The sequence below is a fragment of the Falco cherrug genome, chromosome 1 (genome assembly GCF_023634085.1).
Source record: "Falco cherrug isolate bFalChe1 chromosome 1, bFalChe1.pri, whole genome shotgun sequence".
Classification (NCBI taxonomy): Eukaryota; Metazoa; Chordata; class Aves; order Falconiformes; family Falconidae; genus Falco; species Falco cherrug.
In genome coordinates this window covers 93,677,142-93,693,795 of record NC_073697.1, presented here as the reverse complement: position 1 = coordinate 93,693,795, position 16,654 = coordinate 93,677,142, and the positions used below count along the sequence as shown (strand labels likewise).

Below are 16,654 nucleotides of genomic sequence, written 5' to 3'. Positions count from 1 at the left end.
ACGGATGATTTCAAGGGATAAATAAATTGCCGGTAAAAATGCAGGGCTTAGAGTCAGCAGAGCTGAGCAGGGAGGACACACTGATGGGTGCTGCAGAGCAGGGCTGGGGAAATGAGTGAGGTGGTTTCAGAGGGCTCTGCCAGTGCAGGACTGGGCTGGAAACTGATGACATGCTCCTGTCCCGCTCAAGGCTGCTGTGCTACCACAGCACCTGACCAGACCACCCGGAGCCATAATCCAAATCCTTTGCACAGCCAGGAGCCATGTCCAAATCAAACCCTCAATGCTGGCATCACAGCAGCACCCTTTCGGCCTGCCCTCAGCACCTGGGACATGCTCACTTACAGGCATGGGGATCTTGGATAGTTCTTTGCCGATGCAGTTTTTCATGATGCTCCAGAGGTTAAGGCTGTAGTTGGGTTTGTCAGGGATGCGAGTCCGTCTCCTTTTCTTTGGCAGGAGATCTTTGCAAGTGGACTCATTGCAGCTGCTTTGATTTGAGCTTTCAAAGACCTGTGGAAGCAACAGGAGAAACGCGTGTCTAAGCTGGACCAGCCCAGCATGACCCAACTGGACCTGACAGCTCCCAGGAGCAGCAACCACAGCTCAGGACATACTGTGTGCACTTGTGCTGGGAAGCATCGCTGGAAGCCTGTCTTCCACAGCACAGGGGAAACAACGGTAACAATGGTGACACTGCCCTGCAACACTTTCCTGCTTCCCTCAAGATGGTGTCTGGGGTGCTGCTGTAAGGCTGCTGACATTTGTCCCCTGCCCATAGCTCACAGAGCAACCAGTTCTGCTCCATCCTGGTGGCACAGGAGGGATCCAGATGGACAGTCCCTCCAACAACCTCCTCTCCTTCTCCTGTCCCCTGGTCTCATCCCACTGGGACTGTCCCACCCACTCTGCCCGGCCAACTCACACTGTCCTCCAGGTTCCAGTCCTCGGGGTGGCCCTCGCTGGCCCCACTCAGGTTACTGCCTGAACGCCTGTGGGGAAGAAAGTACCAGCTGGTAAACACCAGAAAGAGCAGAGAAGGGGAGAGAAGAACTGGAGGTGGTGCAGCATAGCCAACATCACCTGGAGCACCTCCCTGCACCACCCCAGGGTGCTGCCTCGAAGGCAACAAGGTGATGGAGGCCATGCACAGGCATTGAGAGGGAATGCTCAGCGCCTATGTCCCAGCATGGGTGCAGAGCCTCTGCTTTTGCCAGTGAGCCCAGCAATGTGACCATGGCTCAGACCACAGGTACCTCCAGACCAGACAGATGCCCAGGGAGGCATCACAGCAGGTCAAGGCAGACAAAGGCAAGATACTCCCTGCTTCTGCCCAATGCTCCGAGAGATCTCCCTCCAAGTCCCTACCCAGGCTTCCCTCGAGCTCACATCAGCTGTTGGGGCAGAGGACTCAGCTTTCCACAGCACAGGTTTGATGCTTGCCTTCTTCACTACAGCTGGGACCATCCTCAGCCTCACTTGCTCCAGGAATGCAAGAGCAGACAGGCGTAGCACAGAGCCCTGGGCAGAGACAGCCCGTTTGCTGGGGGACATGCACCCAGAGTAGCCCCACGGGAGAGGATGCTGCCCTCAAGCCCAAGCACACCACCAGGCAACCAGTGCTCCCTCTGCACTGACAGCAGGTTTCACCAGGTTGCACCGTGCAACGCATGGCTCTGGGGCAGGGGCTTTTACCTGTGGTGCTTGGGGTCTGCGGTTACAGTGATAAAAGCTGGCGCATCCTCCATGGCATCAAAATACTCCGTCTCTTCATCTTCATCACTGGCCTCTCCTTTTGCAGACTGCACACTCCCTGTTGGCACAAAGGGTTTGAGATGTTCAGGTGCTGCTGGTCCCTTTCAGAATCCGTCAAGCACGAGCCTGTGCCCAGAGCCCACCCTCCTCCTGTCCCCACCAGCGCTGGTTCCCTTTACAGCTTTTCCCCCTCCTCTCCATCCCACTCCGCAAAAGGATGCCATACCAATTTCCAGCTCCTAAAAGCAAGGATGCGCCCTGGAAGCCTGTGTCCTGCTCTGCAATCCAGGCATACAAGGCTTCCCTGCCGTGTTCAGGAACACTTCCAAAAATGCCACCAGGCTGCCCGAGCCAGACACATGCGCGTGACTCGCACACCCAACCACTAACGCGGCTGCCACCCCAGCACCGCCCTGTCTACCAGGCAATCTGGTTTGGATTAAAACAGGGGGGGGGAGGGGGGAAAGAAAAAAAAAAATAAAGTCACATGTTTCAGGTGATGCTCAGAGAGATTTCCTGGCCCTCAGATTTTCCAGCCCTGCACTTATAAACTTCTCTCTTCTCTGCTGTGGTGGGAGGGATCACTACAAAGCCAGGAGCAGACTTTAATAGCAGTGACTTTTGAGACCCGGTGCAGCTCCCCTGCTCCTGTCCTTGCTGCACTGCTCCCTGGGTGCAGGCTCACTATGCACTTCACACCAAGCAGTCAAGCAACCTCACCAATGCAGGGCACATGGGCAGAGCTGGTCACCTCTCTCAAGACCTCTGGGCAGTACTGCTGCTCCGGTGATGGTGATGTCGCAGGCATCTGGCACAGCACTGCCGAGGCCATGTGGAGGGACCAGAAGAGTCACCCCAGATGAAGCCACCTTGCTACAGTGACCCGTCCAGCTCAGCAGCTGGTTCAGCTCCCCAGCAGCAACCTCCTTCCCTGCATCATTCCCACACTCCTCCAAAGGAGCAGGGTCACCCCCTGCAATGGGGTCGGGCTGGAATTGTGCCTGTGTCCTGGTTTCAGCTGGAACGGAGTTGATTTTCTTCTTAGTAGCTGGTGCAGTGCTGCGGTTTGGATTTGGGGCGAGAACAACCCTGACAGCGCACTGATGGTCCCAGCTGTTGCTGGGGGATGTTTATACCAAGTCGAGGACTTCTCAGTTTCTCAGGCCCTGCCGGCGGGAGGGCTGGAGGGGCACGGGACACTGGGAGGGGACACAACCGGGACAGCTGACCCCAACTAGCCAAAGGGGTGTTCCACACCATGGCATGTCACGCTGAGTGTATAACCTGGAGGGCAGGGGGGTTGGCCAGGGCCAGGGGATCATCGCTCGGGGACTGGCTGGGCACCAGTCAGCGGGTGGTGAGCAATTTTACTGTGCACCTCTTGTTTTCTTTTCTCTCTTCCCCTTGGATTTCATTCCTCTCTCCCTCTCCCTCCTTTTCATTATAACTGTTAGAATCATTATTACTCTTTTTATTTTATTTCAATTATTAAATTGTTCTTATCTCAACCCTTCAGTTTTACATTCCTTTCAGATTCTCCTCCCTACCCCTTTGAGGGGGAGTGAGCAAGCGGCTGCATGACACTTCGTTACCAGCTGGGGTTCAACCACAAGAGCCTGGTGCTACAGCAGTTTCCCCCCTGCCTTCCCCAGCGGCGCCACAGAACCACAGAATCACTTAGGCTGGAAAAGATCAAGTCCAGCCATTAACTCAGGACTGCCAAATCCATCACTAAACCACATCCCTAAGCACCATGTCTACATGTCTTCTAAACACCCTCAGGGATGGTGACTCCACCACCTCCCTGGTCAGCTTGTGCCAATGCTTGACCACCCCTTCAGGGAAGAAATTTTTACTAATATCCAATCTAAACATCCCCTGGCACAACTTGAGGCCATTTCCTTGAGGCCATACAAGAACAAGGGCAGTGCCTGGCACTGCCACCACCCCCTGTAACAGCCGCTATTCTGTCCCTTGAGTCTATATATCCTTTAAAAATCAGACAAGGCACTATTTACAGTTTTTGGCTACCCAGCTGTTGGCTAATGCCTCCCACAGGGAAGGAGATCTGGCACGAATATGCAAAGCTGTTAGATTTTATTGCCCAGTAACTCCTGTGAGCAGCAAATGAGCCCTGGCTGTGCCATCGCCACCCCACACAGCTGGGAACTCCACAGTGCCAGGGCAGCCTGGGCTACCTCCAAGCACCATAGCTGCCCTCGAGCAGCCAGAGGTGTGCCCACCGGTGAGGGTTAAGGCTACCAAAATAGTCTGGAATAGCATGAACAAGCTGGGGACACAGCCCTCTTCCACATCTGTATCTTGGGAACATCCAAGTCCCCAAGAAAGGAGCAGCAGGACAATTATGGTGCAATGGGATTTGTTAAAAAAAAAAAAACAACCTCAGGGGACACACAGGGTATTGCCTTGTGCATCCTTCCCATCTCTGCCGACTTGCTGGGAACAACCGAGCAGAAAGTCCCCGTTAATCCTAGGGCTTCCCACAGGGCTCTGCCCTGTAACAGCCCCAGCCCCACTGTCTGGCCTGCCGGTGCTCACCCTTGGCCGTGCTGGTGATGCCAGTGCTGCTGGCGGACAGGCCAGGGGCCCCACGGCAGGCTCGCTCCAAGCTGTTGTGCTGCTTGGCTAACTGCTCGATGGTCTCCTCCAGCCGGATCCTCTGCTCCCGCTCATACTGCAGTGCCCGTTGCCATTTTCGGCTGTGAGTTTCAGCTAAGTCCAGGAAATCGCGGCAAGCCTGGAGGGGAGGAAGGGACATGTCAGCACCCAGCGCAGCCTGGAAACTTGTCATGGAGCCAGCACTAGCACGTGGTGAGTCCAGAGCTGACTCCCCACCACTACCCCCCTCCTCCTCTCCCAAGACCCTGGTTTTATGAAATACAGTCCCAGAGCTTTGCACAATCCCCCATACCCACGGGGCTAAGGACAGTGCAACTCTGACCATCCAAACCTGAATCATCTCCAAGGAGATGGCTGCAACACTGACAACTTCCCCAAGTCCACGAAGCCTTCGTGATGCCCCACCTCCCATGACAGCCTGGCTTGCCATGCCCCAGCCCCATAGCCCATTTCTGTCCCTGACCCTATCGCTGGTCCCTGGGAGCCCAGGCTGGGCTCTCACAAACCTCAGCCAAGCCCAGCCTTTTGCAGTTGCCCTAAGATCTTGAGCAGCCACCTCCATCTCCAACCCTGCAGACAGGACAGTGGTCCCCAGGGTAACAGCCACAGACAGGAGAGGATGCTCAAATCTGGGAGCCAGCAAGGCCTTTGCTCCGAGAAGGCAGAGAGGAAGGATGCCCAGCTCCTGCCCAGAGCCACAGAGCTCAGCAGACACCAAAAGGCCCGGCCTGGCACCCATAACACATTCACCATGGCCAGAAGCCCTCTTCTCTCCACAACAGACCCTCGGGACCCACCAGCCACAGGGACACACGCAGACACACAGGGGAAGGAGGGCTCACAGGATGCACTCTAAGTGACGCCTTGCAGAATGCACAGCGCTCCTGTCCTGTGCCACCAGGGAAGGGACAGCTGGGACACCACAACCTAGGCTGACAGGAGAACCCCTCGATGCCATAAACCACTACCACAGCCCCCAGACCCCCCCTCAGTATCGCCATGGCTGCAGCATCACCCATTCCCACGTGTGCCAGACACCCAGTAGGACATTTCCTGGTGCAGGATGTCCGCTCGGGGATGGGACACTGCCAGGTCACGCAAGCTGCTTTTCTATTGTCTGATGAGAGAAAGCCAGCCCTCAGAACTCTATTTTTAGGTTATTTTTCACATTAGACTGAAACACCTTGGCTTTGCTGCTTCCTTTGCCATCAACACCCAACCCCACATGAAGCTGAACACAGAGGCAGGGCTGTAACACCTCCTCCCTCCCTTAAATCTCTGCAAGTTGGAATGCACTAAATTTTTTCTTATGTTTAAAAGTAGGATAATATGATTTTTATGGAAATTATATAGGAGTTTGGAGGCAGGCTGTCAACTTACAGGCCAATTTACTGTGCTTGTGCTTCACTAGCTCCAACCCATCGTCATACCAAGGGAGGTCCTCTGTAGATAAATGCTGGCCTGAAAAACTCAAAGCTATCCAAAAGGCTTAAAATGAGAGAGTTTTGAATGTCTTAACAGGCTTCTAACAATCCCCAGGACTTAGTTATTTTCTTTGTTTCCATCTACATGGATTTCACATGTGATTTATTCAGCCCTTGGCAGGTTACTCTAGATTTGGGCTGCAGGTGGCACCTGGATATCAAGGTCTCTCTGGTTCAAGCAACAGGGTCAGGGCTTCAGCTTCCATGACCTGGCCTGATATTACCAGGATTTGCACAACAAAAGCTCCAATTTATCAATTCTTCATCAAACCTCTCCTTTGGATAGGAGCAGGATCAGAGTCTCATCCAGGGAAGGTAAGTTTTTCCTTCAACAACATCAGAAAAAAAAAAACACCAGGGAAGTGACACAAAGCATCAGGTGTTCATATTTTAGGTGAAGAAGCACAAAGCAGAGAGAATGAATATCGCATCACAAGGAAGAAAAATGCAGGGGGCAAGCACACGTGCCTTTGGTGACATCCTGAATACAGCCACATCCCCTGGGTGCTCACCACTGCCCCCAGTCCCACCTCACGGAGCCCCCTCATTGCAGGAAGAGGCAGGAACAAAACTCAGATCAAATGATGAACAAACACAGCAAGTTTGACTCTGTCCTTTGGGAAGAAAAAAAAATAAATATATAGAATCAGTGCTACCCATCAGATTTAAAAAGATGTTCTGCTTTGTATTCATGTCTGCTCTCTCCCACTCCCCAGGAAGTGCAGCATGGAAGAACCTGATCCTGCATTTGTGTTATCTCCATCCCCAACTGCTCCTGCCTGCTCTCACCACAGATTCCAGTTCACAGGTGGATTTCTGCAGGATCAGCCCCAGCACCAAACTGGCTGGGGCGAAATTAAATCCATAAACCACAATGCAAGTGTCCCAAGGGCGAGCTCCATCATACATCCATCTTCAGCATCATGAAGGCGCTCCAATGATACACAATCACATGCAGTTTTGCTAGGCAGAAATAATTCAGCCCAAAAGTGTTTGCAAGCTCTGAACATGGGTTTGTCCTACAGCGTCAGCCTCTCAGCCTCTGGATTTCTATTTGTGGCCATCAGCAACTCCAGGAAGCAACTCAGCAGTGCTGTCACACCAATGGAGATGCCCACCCGCCTGAGCTCAACAACTATTCCCCTGCAAGCACCACACTGCAAGGGCATTAAGACTATCATTAGCCAGGAGAAAGGGTGGAAATGCCCCCAGGAAAGGCGAAGAGCAGAGCCCTTTGCACATCCTCAGCGCCACGATGGGCAACGTGGGTCCTGCAAGCTTGGAGCAATGCAGCAGGTCCCCCCACTTTGCTCTTTCTCTGATTGCAGGCAGGGAGGTGTCAGGATCCTGTCCCTGTCCCATCCTGCATCCTCCCAGCCTGACAGGGACCACCCAGCTCCTCCTCACAAGAGACATGGACCCCGCAGGGATGGGCACAGGGAGATGCGAGACCAAACCGCAGATTTTCAGGGCGCTTCGCACCACGTTTTCACCTCATTCTCTGGAAACAGCTCAGCTCCTCTCCCTATCCCAAAAAGTCCCACTGGCAGCCACGCATGGCCACAGAGCCCACGGGCAAACCCTGCCCTGATGCCTCCGTACCCAGCTTCAAGCTGAAGCCTCCTGCCAGTTAGAACAAACCCATGCCCCGAGCTGGCCTGCTGGCTTCTTTTATTACGCTGATGCCTTGCAATAAGAGGATGAAACCATAAGGGCAAGTAATGAGATAGTGGCTGTGACCTTCCCAGCCCAGCAAAGCTCATTATCTGCTCCAAAGGTCCCTCTCACATACAGCGGGCACAGAAACACCCATTTTGGCGCAGCTCGCTGGCACTGAGGATGGAAATTGCTGGCTGTCCCTGGCTCAGCGGGTTGAGCGCTTTAAAACGATGCGCTAGGAGATCGCCTGTAATTATCACGCTGCAATTAAACACAGTTTGTAAGGTATAATGGTAAATTAGGAGAAAAGGAGGTAATTATAGAGAAGCCACACAAAGCCAGCCCTCCAGTGTGTCACCAGGCTGCAGAGAGCAGCAGGATGTGGAGGAGAAATTGCTTGATCAGTTGACAGGAATCAAAGTCCTAAATAAAAATCGCAGCATATCAAACCTCGGGTCCTCCCATCCCAAGGCTGCTAAGCTCCATGGACCTATGCTGTACTCCAAAGGGAAATCTGCACTGACAGGCTTCATTTACAGCCATTAAAAAAATTTAAAAATCCAAGTGATGGAGAAGTGGCTGCTGGCTTTGCAGACCTCCTCCACCAAGTGTGGGGAGGTTTTGGGAAGATGACCAAGATGGCCCTCATGTGGCCTCAGACCCCACCAGCAGCAGTGGTACCTCCACATAGCTGGTCCTTGTTCCTGGCAGCGCTCCACAACTTGTGTCCATGTGGATTTAGGAGCTGGCTGGGGTACGTATGCACAGGATTTATTCTCTGTTTTTGAAAGACTGTAAGGCCACCTTTCTCTGTAATTCAGACACTGGCACGAGCGCCGTCCCCATGGTCTGATCCAAACCTATATACTCATGAAGCATCTGGATCCAACACAAAAGAGCACCACATTTGCTTGTTGGAAGAGAAGCGATGCTGAGGGTGGCAACATGAGAACATCCTGCCAGAAAGATCCCCCAAACCCAGCTCAGCAGCTGCCAGCAGCAGCCAAGCAAATTAAAAGTTACTAATTTGCTTTTGTAACTCCTACAGCCAGACAGTGCCGAGTTTCACAGGGATGCTTGCCAGAGGCGAGAGTAGCACTGAACAGGGCTGAGGGTGTATTTTATCACCACAGTCTCCATTCAAGAGAGCTCATTCCTGAGCCAAAATACACCCCAGAACCCCCGCGTGGAGAGCTGGGGCAGCCCCACAGCACCAGCCCATGAGCTCCCCGGGGCTGCAGGGAGCTGAGCATGAGCAGCTCAGACACGAGCATCTCCCCCACAAAGGTCAATATTGAAGGGAAATGAACCCCAGCCCTTATCTCGGGCTTGGCTGTCAGGTTTTCTCAACCCCCGTGGCTGCTCACATGGTCCATGAGGAGCCAGGTCTCAGCCACGTCTCGGCTCCATCCTGGCTCACCACCCAACAGCCCCACTCCCTTCAGCAGCTCAAACCAACTCCCACCTTGGATAAGCCTGTTTTGGCTGTCCCCAACTTTAGCAATAACAAACCCAAGATCAGTAGTTGTTGCATTACGGTATTTGCTTACACAGCACCAGCTCAAGCAAGGAGCCATGATGACCCTTCCCCAAGACAAACAGGCACATGAAATGCAGCCACAGCCTGACATCCTCTGGGGCCACATCGTCCCCAGCTGTCAGCAGCAGTAATTAAAATGCCGCTGGCTGCTGCCGTCCACTGAAGGACATGACATGACTTACTTCTGGTCACAGCCACAAAATCCCAGAGAGCTGCAGCATCCCCTTGGACACACGTTCCTCTTCCAGCGAAACCCCTTGCTGCACACTGTCCCCATCCCCCTGAGATGCAGGATGGAGCCCCTGGACACACTGCACCAGAGCTGGCATGCCAGCGTGGCGCTGCTGCTCAGTGTGGGGACACACATCGAGGAGGCCAGCCCGATGCTTCCAAAGGAAACAAATCCGGAAGGAAACCAGTCACGAGGCTCCTCCGGGACTGCTCAGCCAGGTCTTCTGTTCCAGGCTGGGACAGCTTTGCCACCGCTCTCTGTGACATCCATCACCAAGATGCTTTTTCCAGCTGGCTGAGCACCACCAGCTCCCAGGGCTGTTTGGTGCCACTGCAGAGCAAGGAAATGTAGCTAGGAAAACGGTCCTGGAGGAGAGGGGAGTGAAGGCAAATGGGAGACAAAGTTGGAAAGGGGAATGTCTTGCGGGGCGTGGATCTGGGGCATGACGGTGAGAACCTGAGCAGCAAGCGACCATCATGCAGGAAAGGGAGGAAAGAAGAGCGACATTCACTGCGCACAACAACCAGAGCAGGAGGCAGCACCTCGGTGGGATGCTCTCCACATGCCTTCCCTCAGGCAGAGCCACAGATAATCAGAGATGCTGTGCACAGGGACACATAGCTTACCCTGCTGCCACCACTCCAACCACACCAGCAGTGCCCTGGAACCCTCACACTCCAGCCATACCCAAAGAAGCATCAAGAATGATGCTCCCACACCTCGACCCACTGGGGCAGCCAAGGAGGACCAGCTGCAGCAGGAGATGGCATGACAAGGTCCCAGGACAAGCTTGGACCCAGGGAAGGAGACAATCCCTTCATGCCCCCACTCTGCCAAATCCTGACTTCAGGCAGGTTTGGCTCACTGCTCTGCACCATGCTGGGATGACTCCTGACTCCGCTCCCCTCCTGGGCCACTGCCCCTGTCACAAGAGCCCAGCCACTGGTCAGGACCTAGGCTGAAAGCACCCACAAGCTGCTCACCCTCATTGTCCTCCTGCCTGCTCTTGTTTCAGGTGAAGCCAGAGGTAAAGGGTCCAGGAGCCACCCACTGTTTCCTTAGTACCCATCTTACCTCAAACAGAAGCTGGGAACATCCGTGGGGGAACCTGGACCTTCTGCTTCATCGCTCGCACGCATCGCTGCTTCCCACCTCCATCAGTGGGTTGTGTCACATCGTCCCCAACAGCAACACCTCTTACAAGCCACACAGGATAAAGGCAGACAACCACTTTTGGTGGCAGCAATCCTTCCTCTGAGGGAAGCTGAGGAGCAAAGGGAAGACCCCACCAGCAATCCCGGAGGGATGCAACCAGCTGCCTCGGACCAGTCCTGGTGCAGATTAAGGTGAGGGCAAGGGACACAAACCTGCCCCAAACTCCAGCATCCCAGGTCACCACTCATTCACTTCATTAACCCCTGGCTTGGTGATTCAAAGGTGCAAACAACTGCAACAGCCAAGCAGAGCAACACCTCGAAATCCAGCTTATAAAACCCTTATGGAGTGGCAGCTAAATTTAGTTACAGCTGAACCTGATCTGGGTGGTAAGCAAGAGACAGCCACAAATCCACATTACGCTGGTGCAGGGACACAGGCCATCCTCACAAAGGTCAGCAGGCAAGAGCCTGCTTTATGAATGTACCACAAAGGAGAACATAGCCCCCAGTTTGCAGGATGAAAGCAAAAGAAAAGCAATTTCCTAGTGAGCTATATGGCTGCGGTGTCGAGGCAATGCACATCTAAAGATACAGCCTTCATACAGATATCTCCATCATCATCTGCAGTTTACTCACCCTACAGCTCTCCTGCAGCACCAGGAAGACCAAGTCATACCCCATACACCCACATCCCCCCAAGCCATCACTACCGTGAAGCAGCTGTATTTAAGCAGTGCCTGGATGCAGGTGGGGTTCGGACAGCACCAACATTTGCTCCACTCCTGCAGAACAGGGCAGCTCCTACCCCCAGCCCAGCCAGGCAGGGACAGGGCACAGCAGTGCTGTGCATGCAGGGCTTTCAGGGAGCCACCTGCTAACACCCCGGAGCAGGGTCTATCACGAGGGAAGTCACCTGCTTTCAGTGCCTCCTAGAGAAAAAGGTGATTTCTTCCTCCCATTCTACTGCACCTACACAAACTTTATCTGCTGCCCTCCTCAAAAGTCTCCTCATGAGCAAGGAGAGGGACCGGCAGAGGATGCTGCGCCCATCCCCACCCAGCATCCCATCCCAGCAGAAGAATGCTTTTAATCCTCCAGCACCCTAGCTGATGCCTCCTCACATACAGGGGAGATGGCAGGGTACAGGAGGTGGCACAACATGCCCCAACTTTTGCCACAGGGCCAGAGCTGGATAGAGTCCCAAAGTCCAACTGCCAGCCTTGCAGCCCAGAGGCCGTACCATTCCTCAGCATCATCAGGGTCAGAGAGCAGTGGCCAAGATGTTCTCCTTCGCCACAAGCAAGCCTGCTTGAAAACAATCAAGACGAAGGTAAGGGTAGGAAGCAGGGCTGCTTAGTCACCCCTGAATGTCCCAAACAGTGCTTACCCCTCGTCATCTTGGCAATTCTGGCAGGTCACCAATGACTGAAGATAAAAGCAAGTTCCATCCATCTGCAGTACAGGTCCAAGGTCCCAGAGGAGTCCAGCATTACCTGCAACCAGGTGGCAGGAGGGACAGAGGTGGCTTCTCTTTCTCCCAGTTGCTGGAACAAGTTGTAGCAGGTCCTAATTCAGTGTTGGATGATGGTGCTGTAAATCACTTGTCAAGACAAGGAGGCACGGCCAAGGTGGTCAAAAGAGCATGTTTTCATGGAAAAACACCATTGAGACTCCTCCAAATTCCCATGGAGGAAGAGGCAAGGTGCCATCAAGATCCTGCTGGGCAGCAGGAGGCGAGATGTGGTGCCACCAGCTCTGTGGTCTGTCCCCATGCTCAGCAGCCGCTGCCATGATGGGCAAATTTAGCACTTTTCACACATTTGTCATGGCAAATATACCAGATTTCACAGCTTGCTGCAGGCTAACAGGAACACTGTTAACAGTCCGTGGATTATCTATGCTGCTGAAAATGATCACCTGAGGTCACCCGCACCCTGCCAAGGTGGTGATGGTGTCACACACCTGTGGGCACCTCTGCAGAGCAGCAGTGCTTCTGGGTTCCTCAACGAGAGCAGTCAAAAATAGGTATAAGGGATAAAGAAATTAGGTTAATTAGCTTGAAAGTGTAAATGGTCACATCGAGGTATGCCAGATTTCTGCGCAGGGGTCTGAACCACAGGGGATGACAACTTCTCAGGAGGCCTAGCAAGGCTAAGCATTTTACCACCTCCAGCACGATGCTGATGGATGCCGAGAGAACGTGCTCAAACCTGTAGTCCCACCTGCCCTGAGCATCCCGAAGGAACAGCTCTGCAAATCTAACCTTGGGGAGGAAAAAACCTACCAGGAAGTGCCTGCTGTTCTGGGAGTGACATCTCCTGCTCCTCAACCAGACCCTTCCTTTGCCTGCATGGGACAAGGAGCACTTCATCACCCAGGAGTGACATGAGAGAAGGCAACTGCCAGATGCATTCAATCATCTCTTTTTCAACAGTGAATTATGCAGCAAGAGGCATCACTTCATTCATGAGGGGAAATAGTGCCTTGCCTTTTTGCATGCATCTGGTGCCTCAGAGATAAGTGCTCCCTTCCTTCCTGGAGTCATCAAAACCCTGGGACACATCTGTGCTGCTGCTTACTGCATAACAGCTCCCCCAGGGAAGGGCAATTTCTGATCCTCTTTTTAGCTCTGACCGCATTCACACCGTGTCAGCAATCCAGGTGCATGGCACAGCATAAAAATGAGTTGTTTGGATTCAAAGCGGTGAGATACACAGAGCGTTTGGACCGAGACAGGGTTAATTTGTCCTTACACTCCACCAAAATACTCTTGAGCAGAAAGCAAAAGGGAAAACACAAGGATGAAGCTGACCTGAATCCCAAATCATCTCACACCAACAGTCAGATCGCAACAAGACGTGGTTTTGAGCATAGTCATCTGCCGCAACAGCGAAGGTACCCACAGACGTGCCGGTGGCCCAAGGCCAGGCTGGCTGGACACCACCAAAGCAGCAGCACAGGGAAACATCCAGATCAACACAGACAGCTTAAATAATGGCAAATCTGTCCCAAATTCTTGGAGTGACCCTCAGCTGGCTCAAGATCATCCCAGCTGTCTGAAGCAGGAGGATGCAGACACACCGAGAGCTGCTTCTCCCTGGGGCAGGGCTGAGGAGAGCCTGAAAGAAGGTGTTGAGCTGAGCCTCATCAGGTCACACCACCACAAAAAAAAAAAAAAATAAAGTGGCATTCCATAAAAACCTGTGAGGGCAGCAGATGTGAGTTCAACACAGAAAATCATCCTACTCCTTACTGCCTTTCTTTCCATACTTAAGTGTTACATTGGAAGGAGCTTTACATCCAGGCAAAAACGGGTGCTACAGAAATGCATGGATATAGAAAAGCCCGTTAGTGCCCCAAGGGGGAGTGGGAAGATGCCAGAGCAGAGCAGGCTCCAGCCCACCTCTTGGTGACCTGCTGCTCACACTGCACGTCGCCAATGCCAGCATCTCAGCAAGACCTCCAACGCTCACCCAAGGTGCTCACAAAACCACTGATGATCCTGTTCCAGGTGGCACCATGCACCCCAGCAGCACCGGTTTCTCTCTGGGGACTGTGGATTCCCTCAGAGTCAGAGATGTCCAAGATGGAGATGTCCATACTCAGCTGGGAGTCGGATCTGGTCTCCTCGTCACATCTCTGGGGGTTTTACTACCTTATCATGTTATTATGGGCCATCTGCCTAAATGATACAAAGACACCAGCATTTTCCTCCATGAAGCAGGTTCAGCACTGCTTAGCCAGCCACACACACCTTGCCCTGGGTGTAGTTCCTCAAAAGAGGACCTCACCCAAGGGTCCAAAGCAGCAGAGGCAGTCCGGGGCCCGCGCTGGCACCACGGCCAGACTGATTGCAGCAAGCACCATTACAGACATGTAATCCACCTCACGCAACAAAGAAAGGATCAGTGTTAAACAGTGGCAAATCTGCCAGCCCAGCTATGTTAACAGGTTCTAATCCCGTACCCATGCAGCCTTTACGTAGGCGACTGAATCTGCAACCATCGCATACTTGGCACGATAAAAGGAAATTTTCATTGTGGCTCTGAGAAGCAGAATAAACCAACGCTGCCCGTGGGTTACAGACCAAAGTGATGCCAGCCAGGAGCTGTGGGCCAGCAAACACACAGGGTCTGGTTTCCAAAGCATCGCTCCCTGGTGGAAAAACAACTGAGGCATTTGCTGGATGCTTCGGCATTCGGTACTACCCCTTCCACCCCAAGCCTCGCTGAGCAGCACACAGCAGCCTCCGCTGGCCATGCCAGAGGGTTTGTCAGGGCACCACAGCATGCCAAGGATGCACCAGGACCAGCATAGAAGATGCAGCTGGAGCTGAGGTGGGGAGCTGAGACTTCATGCTGGGACCTCCTGCTGTAGAGCAGCCAGCCCAGGATCGTGCACTTTCACTGGTCTCCTTCGGCAATGCTTAACATCTTCAGCTTTTCCTTTTAATGCTCTTGCCCACCCAGCCAGCAGCAGGGCCTCTCTCCTTGCACCAAAAATCAGCTCCCAGGGAAGCTCCCAGCATCAGCTCTTCCCCGGCCAGGAGGTATCTCCAAAGTGGCTGCTGTAGTTCCATCCTTCCTCTTCGCTTGCCCAAACCACCAAAACCCACTACAGCAGTGTGGGGACCCTGGCAAAGCAGAAGAGCCAACACCAAGAGAGCAGCCAGCCCCTGCTTTTAGCACACCTGGAGGCCTGACCCTGGCTCTGGTGGGCTTGGAGAGCTCTGTCCTGCAAACGGCTCTCATAAAGAGACATTTATGAGGCTCTCGCTGGCAGCTTCATTTCTCATCTGCCCAATGGAGCGAACTCCAGGCTGGAAGAGCATCTGTCCCCAATCGCATGGCAGGCGGCCGCAGTGGCAGCGAGCAGCTGGCATTGCCCACGGGCAGCTCCAGCCCTGGGACATGGAGGAAGCTGCTTCGGTTTGTACCTCAATTTCAGCCTCATGCAATGCCTCTGCAGCCCGCTCTGCTGTACAAAAGGTGGTGCAGGAGCAGTGGCTGCCATCAGCAGCTTCTCTGCAGGCAGCACCTCTCTATTCCACCAGTCTCCCAGTGCCATAACTTCCTCTGGGTAAATCCACAGAAAAGCCGTGCTGCCATTTCAATGTCTTCTCCTTCAACAGACACTGGAGGAAGAAGCTGGAGAGAAGCACCTTGGTGCATCAGCCCAAGTAAAAGGCGAACACAACCCTTACGATACCAGGAGCAGAACTCCACAAGGGATTAACCAAGCGACACTTTGCTGTGTGCCCTCCCCAGGTCCCCATCCTGCCCCAACGCACCAGTAACCACCAGGCACAGACACGTGGCAGCTACCCGTGTGCTGTGGGCAACTGCCAGAGGATCACACAAGGTACGGGCAGGGCTCACCCGGTGACAGCACAGTGTTTTAACATCAGAGGCAATGCCTGGCTGGGCTGTCTCACGGTTCAGCAGAGCTGCTGATCAACATCAGGCACTGCTGACAGTGCAATCCCCATCTACAACGTGCTAAGCCCACCAACATGCAGCCCTGCTGATCCAGCAGCCGCCTGAGCAAAAATGCTGGAAAGTCTCCACTGAAAGCTGCAACAGAGAAGTTATCGCACTCAGCCAAAAAAACAGGAGGACAGAGCTGTGAGAGACATCATCAGGTACTGGTAACGGATACGTCCCCCTTCCTCTTGCACAAGGCTCCGAGGGGAGCCCCAGCAGAGAGTCTGAAGCCTTCTGAGGGTCAGACGAACACTATGAGGAGGAAGAGGAGGAGGAGGGGGAGAAGGAAAAGTGAGAAGCCCCAAGACATGGTGAGGATAAAGCAAGTTGTCTGCAGGAGCACCAGCTGAAAGCCCTGGCCAGCATGGAGGTCCCATAGACGCACGTGAGGTCTAAGCAGCCACACACATAATATAATCTGGCTGGAAGGACTCAGCAACCATGGGGAATGATGATGAAGGGAGCTGGAGGAAGGCGCCGCCTGTCTGGATGGATCTGATCAGAGATACCCTCACACCTCTAAATTTAAAAAAGCAATAAAGGATGCTCCAAAGAAAGTCACAGCAGCTTTGAGCACAGGGGCCAGGCTCTGCATCTAAACAACCCCTGGACCCCAGTCCCACTCTAACAGCTGTGCAGGCAGGGACAGAACCCAGGGTGACACCCACCACCTTCCACCACCTCCCCTGGGTAACAGCAAGCAC

The 16,654-nt window shown here is 53.5% G+C and overlaps 1 protein-coding gene across 2 annotated transcripts in view; it reads right to left on the bottom strand.

Moving 5' to 3' along the window:
- OSBP2 (oxysterol binding protein 2) overlaps nucleotides 1-16,654 on the bottom strand; it is a 117,377-nt gene that overhangs the window by 10,899 nt on the left and 89,824 nt on the right. For both annotated transcript variants that reach the window (XM_055711886.1, XM_055711894.1), the window contains 4 exons: nucleotides 4,315-4,513; nucleotides 1,696-1,813; nucleotides 926-992; nucleotides 346-513 (listed from right to left, as the gene is read on the bottom strand). In XM_055711886.1, the coding sequence (XP_055567861.1) occupies nucleotides 346-513; nucleotides 926-992; nucleotides 1,696-1,813; nucleotides 4,315-4,513 (552 nt within the window). The remainder of the gene's footprint in view (nucleotides 1-345; nucleotides 514-925; nucleotides 993-1,695; nucleotides 1,814-4,314; nucleotides 4,514-16,654) is intronic.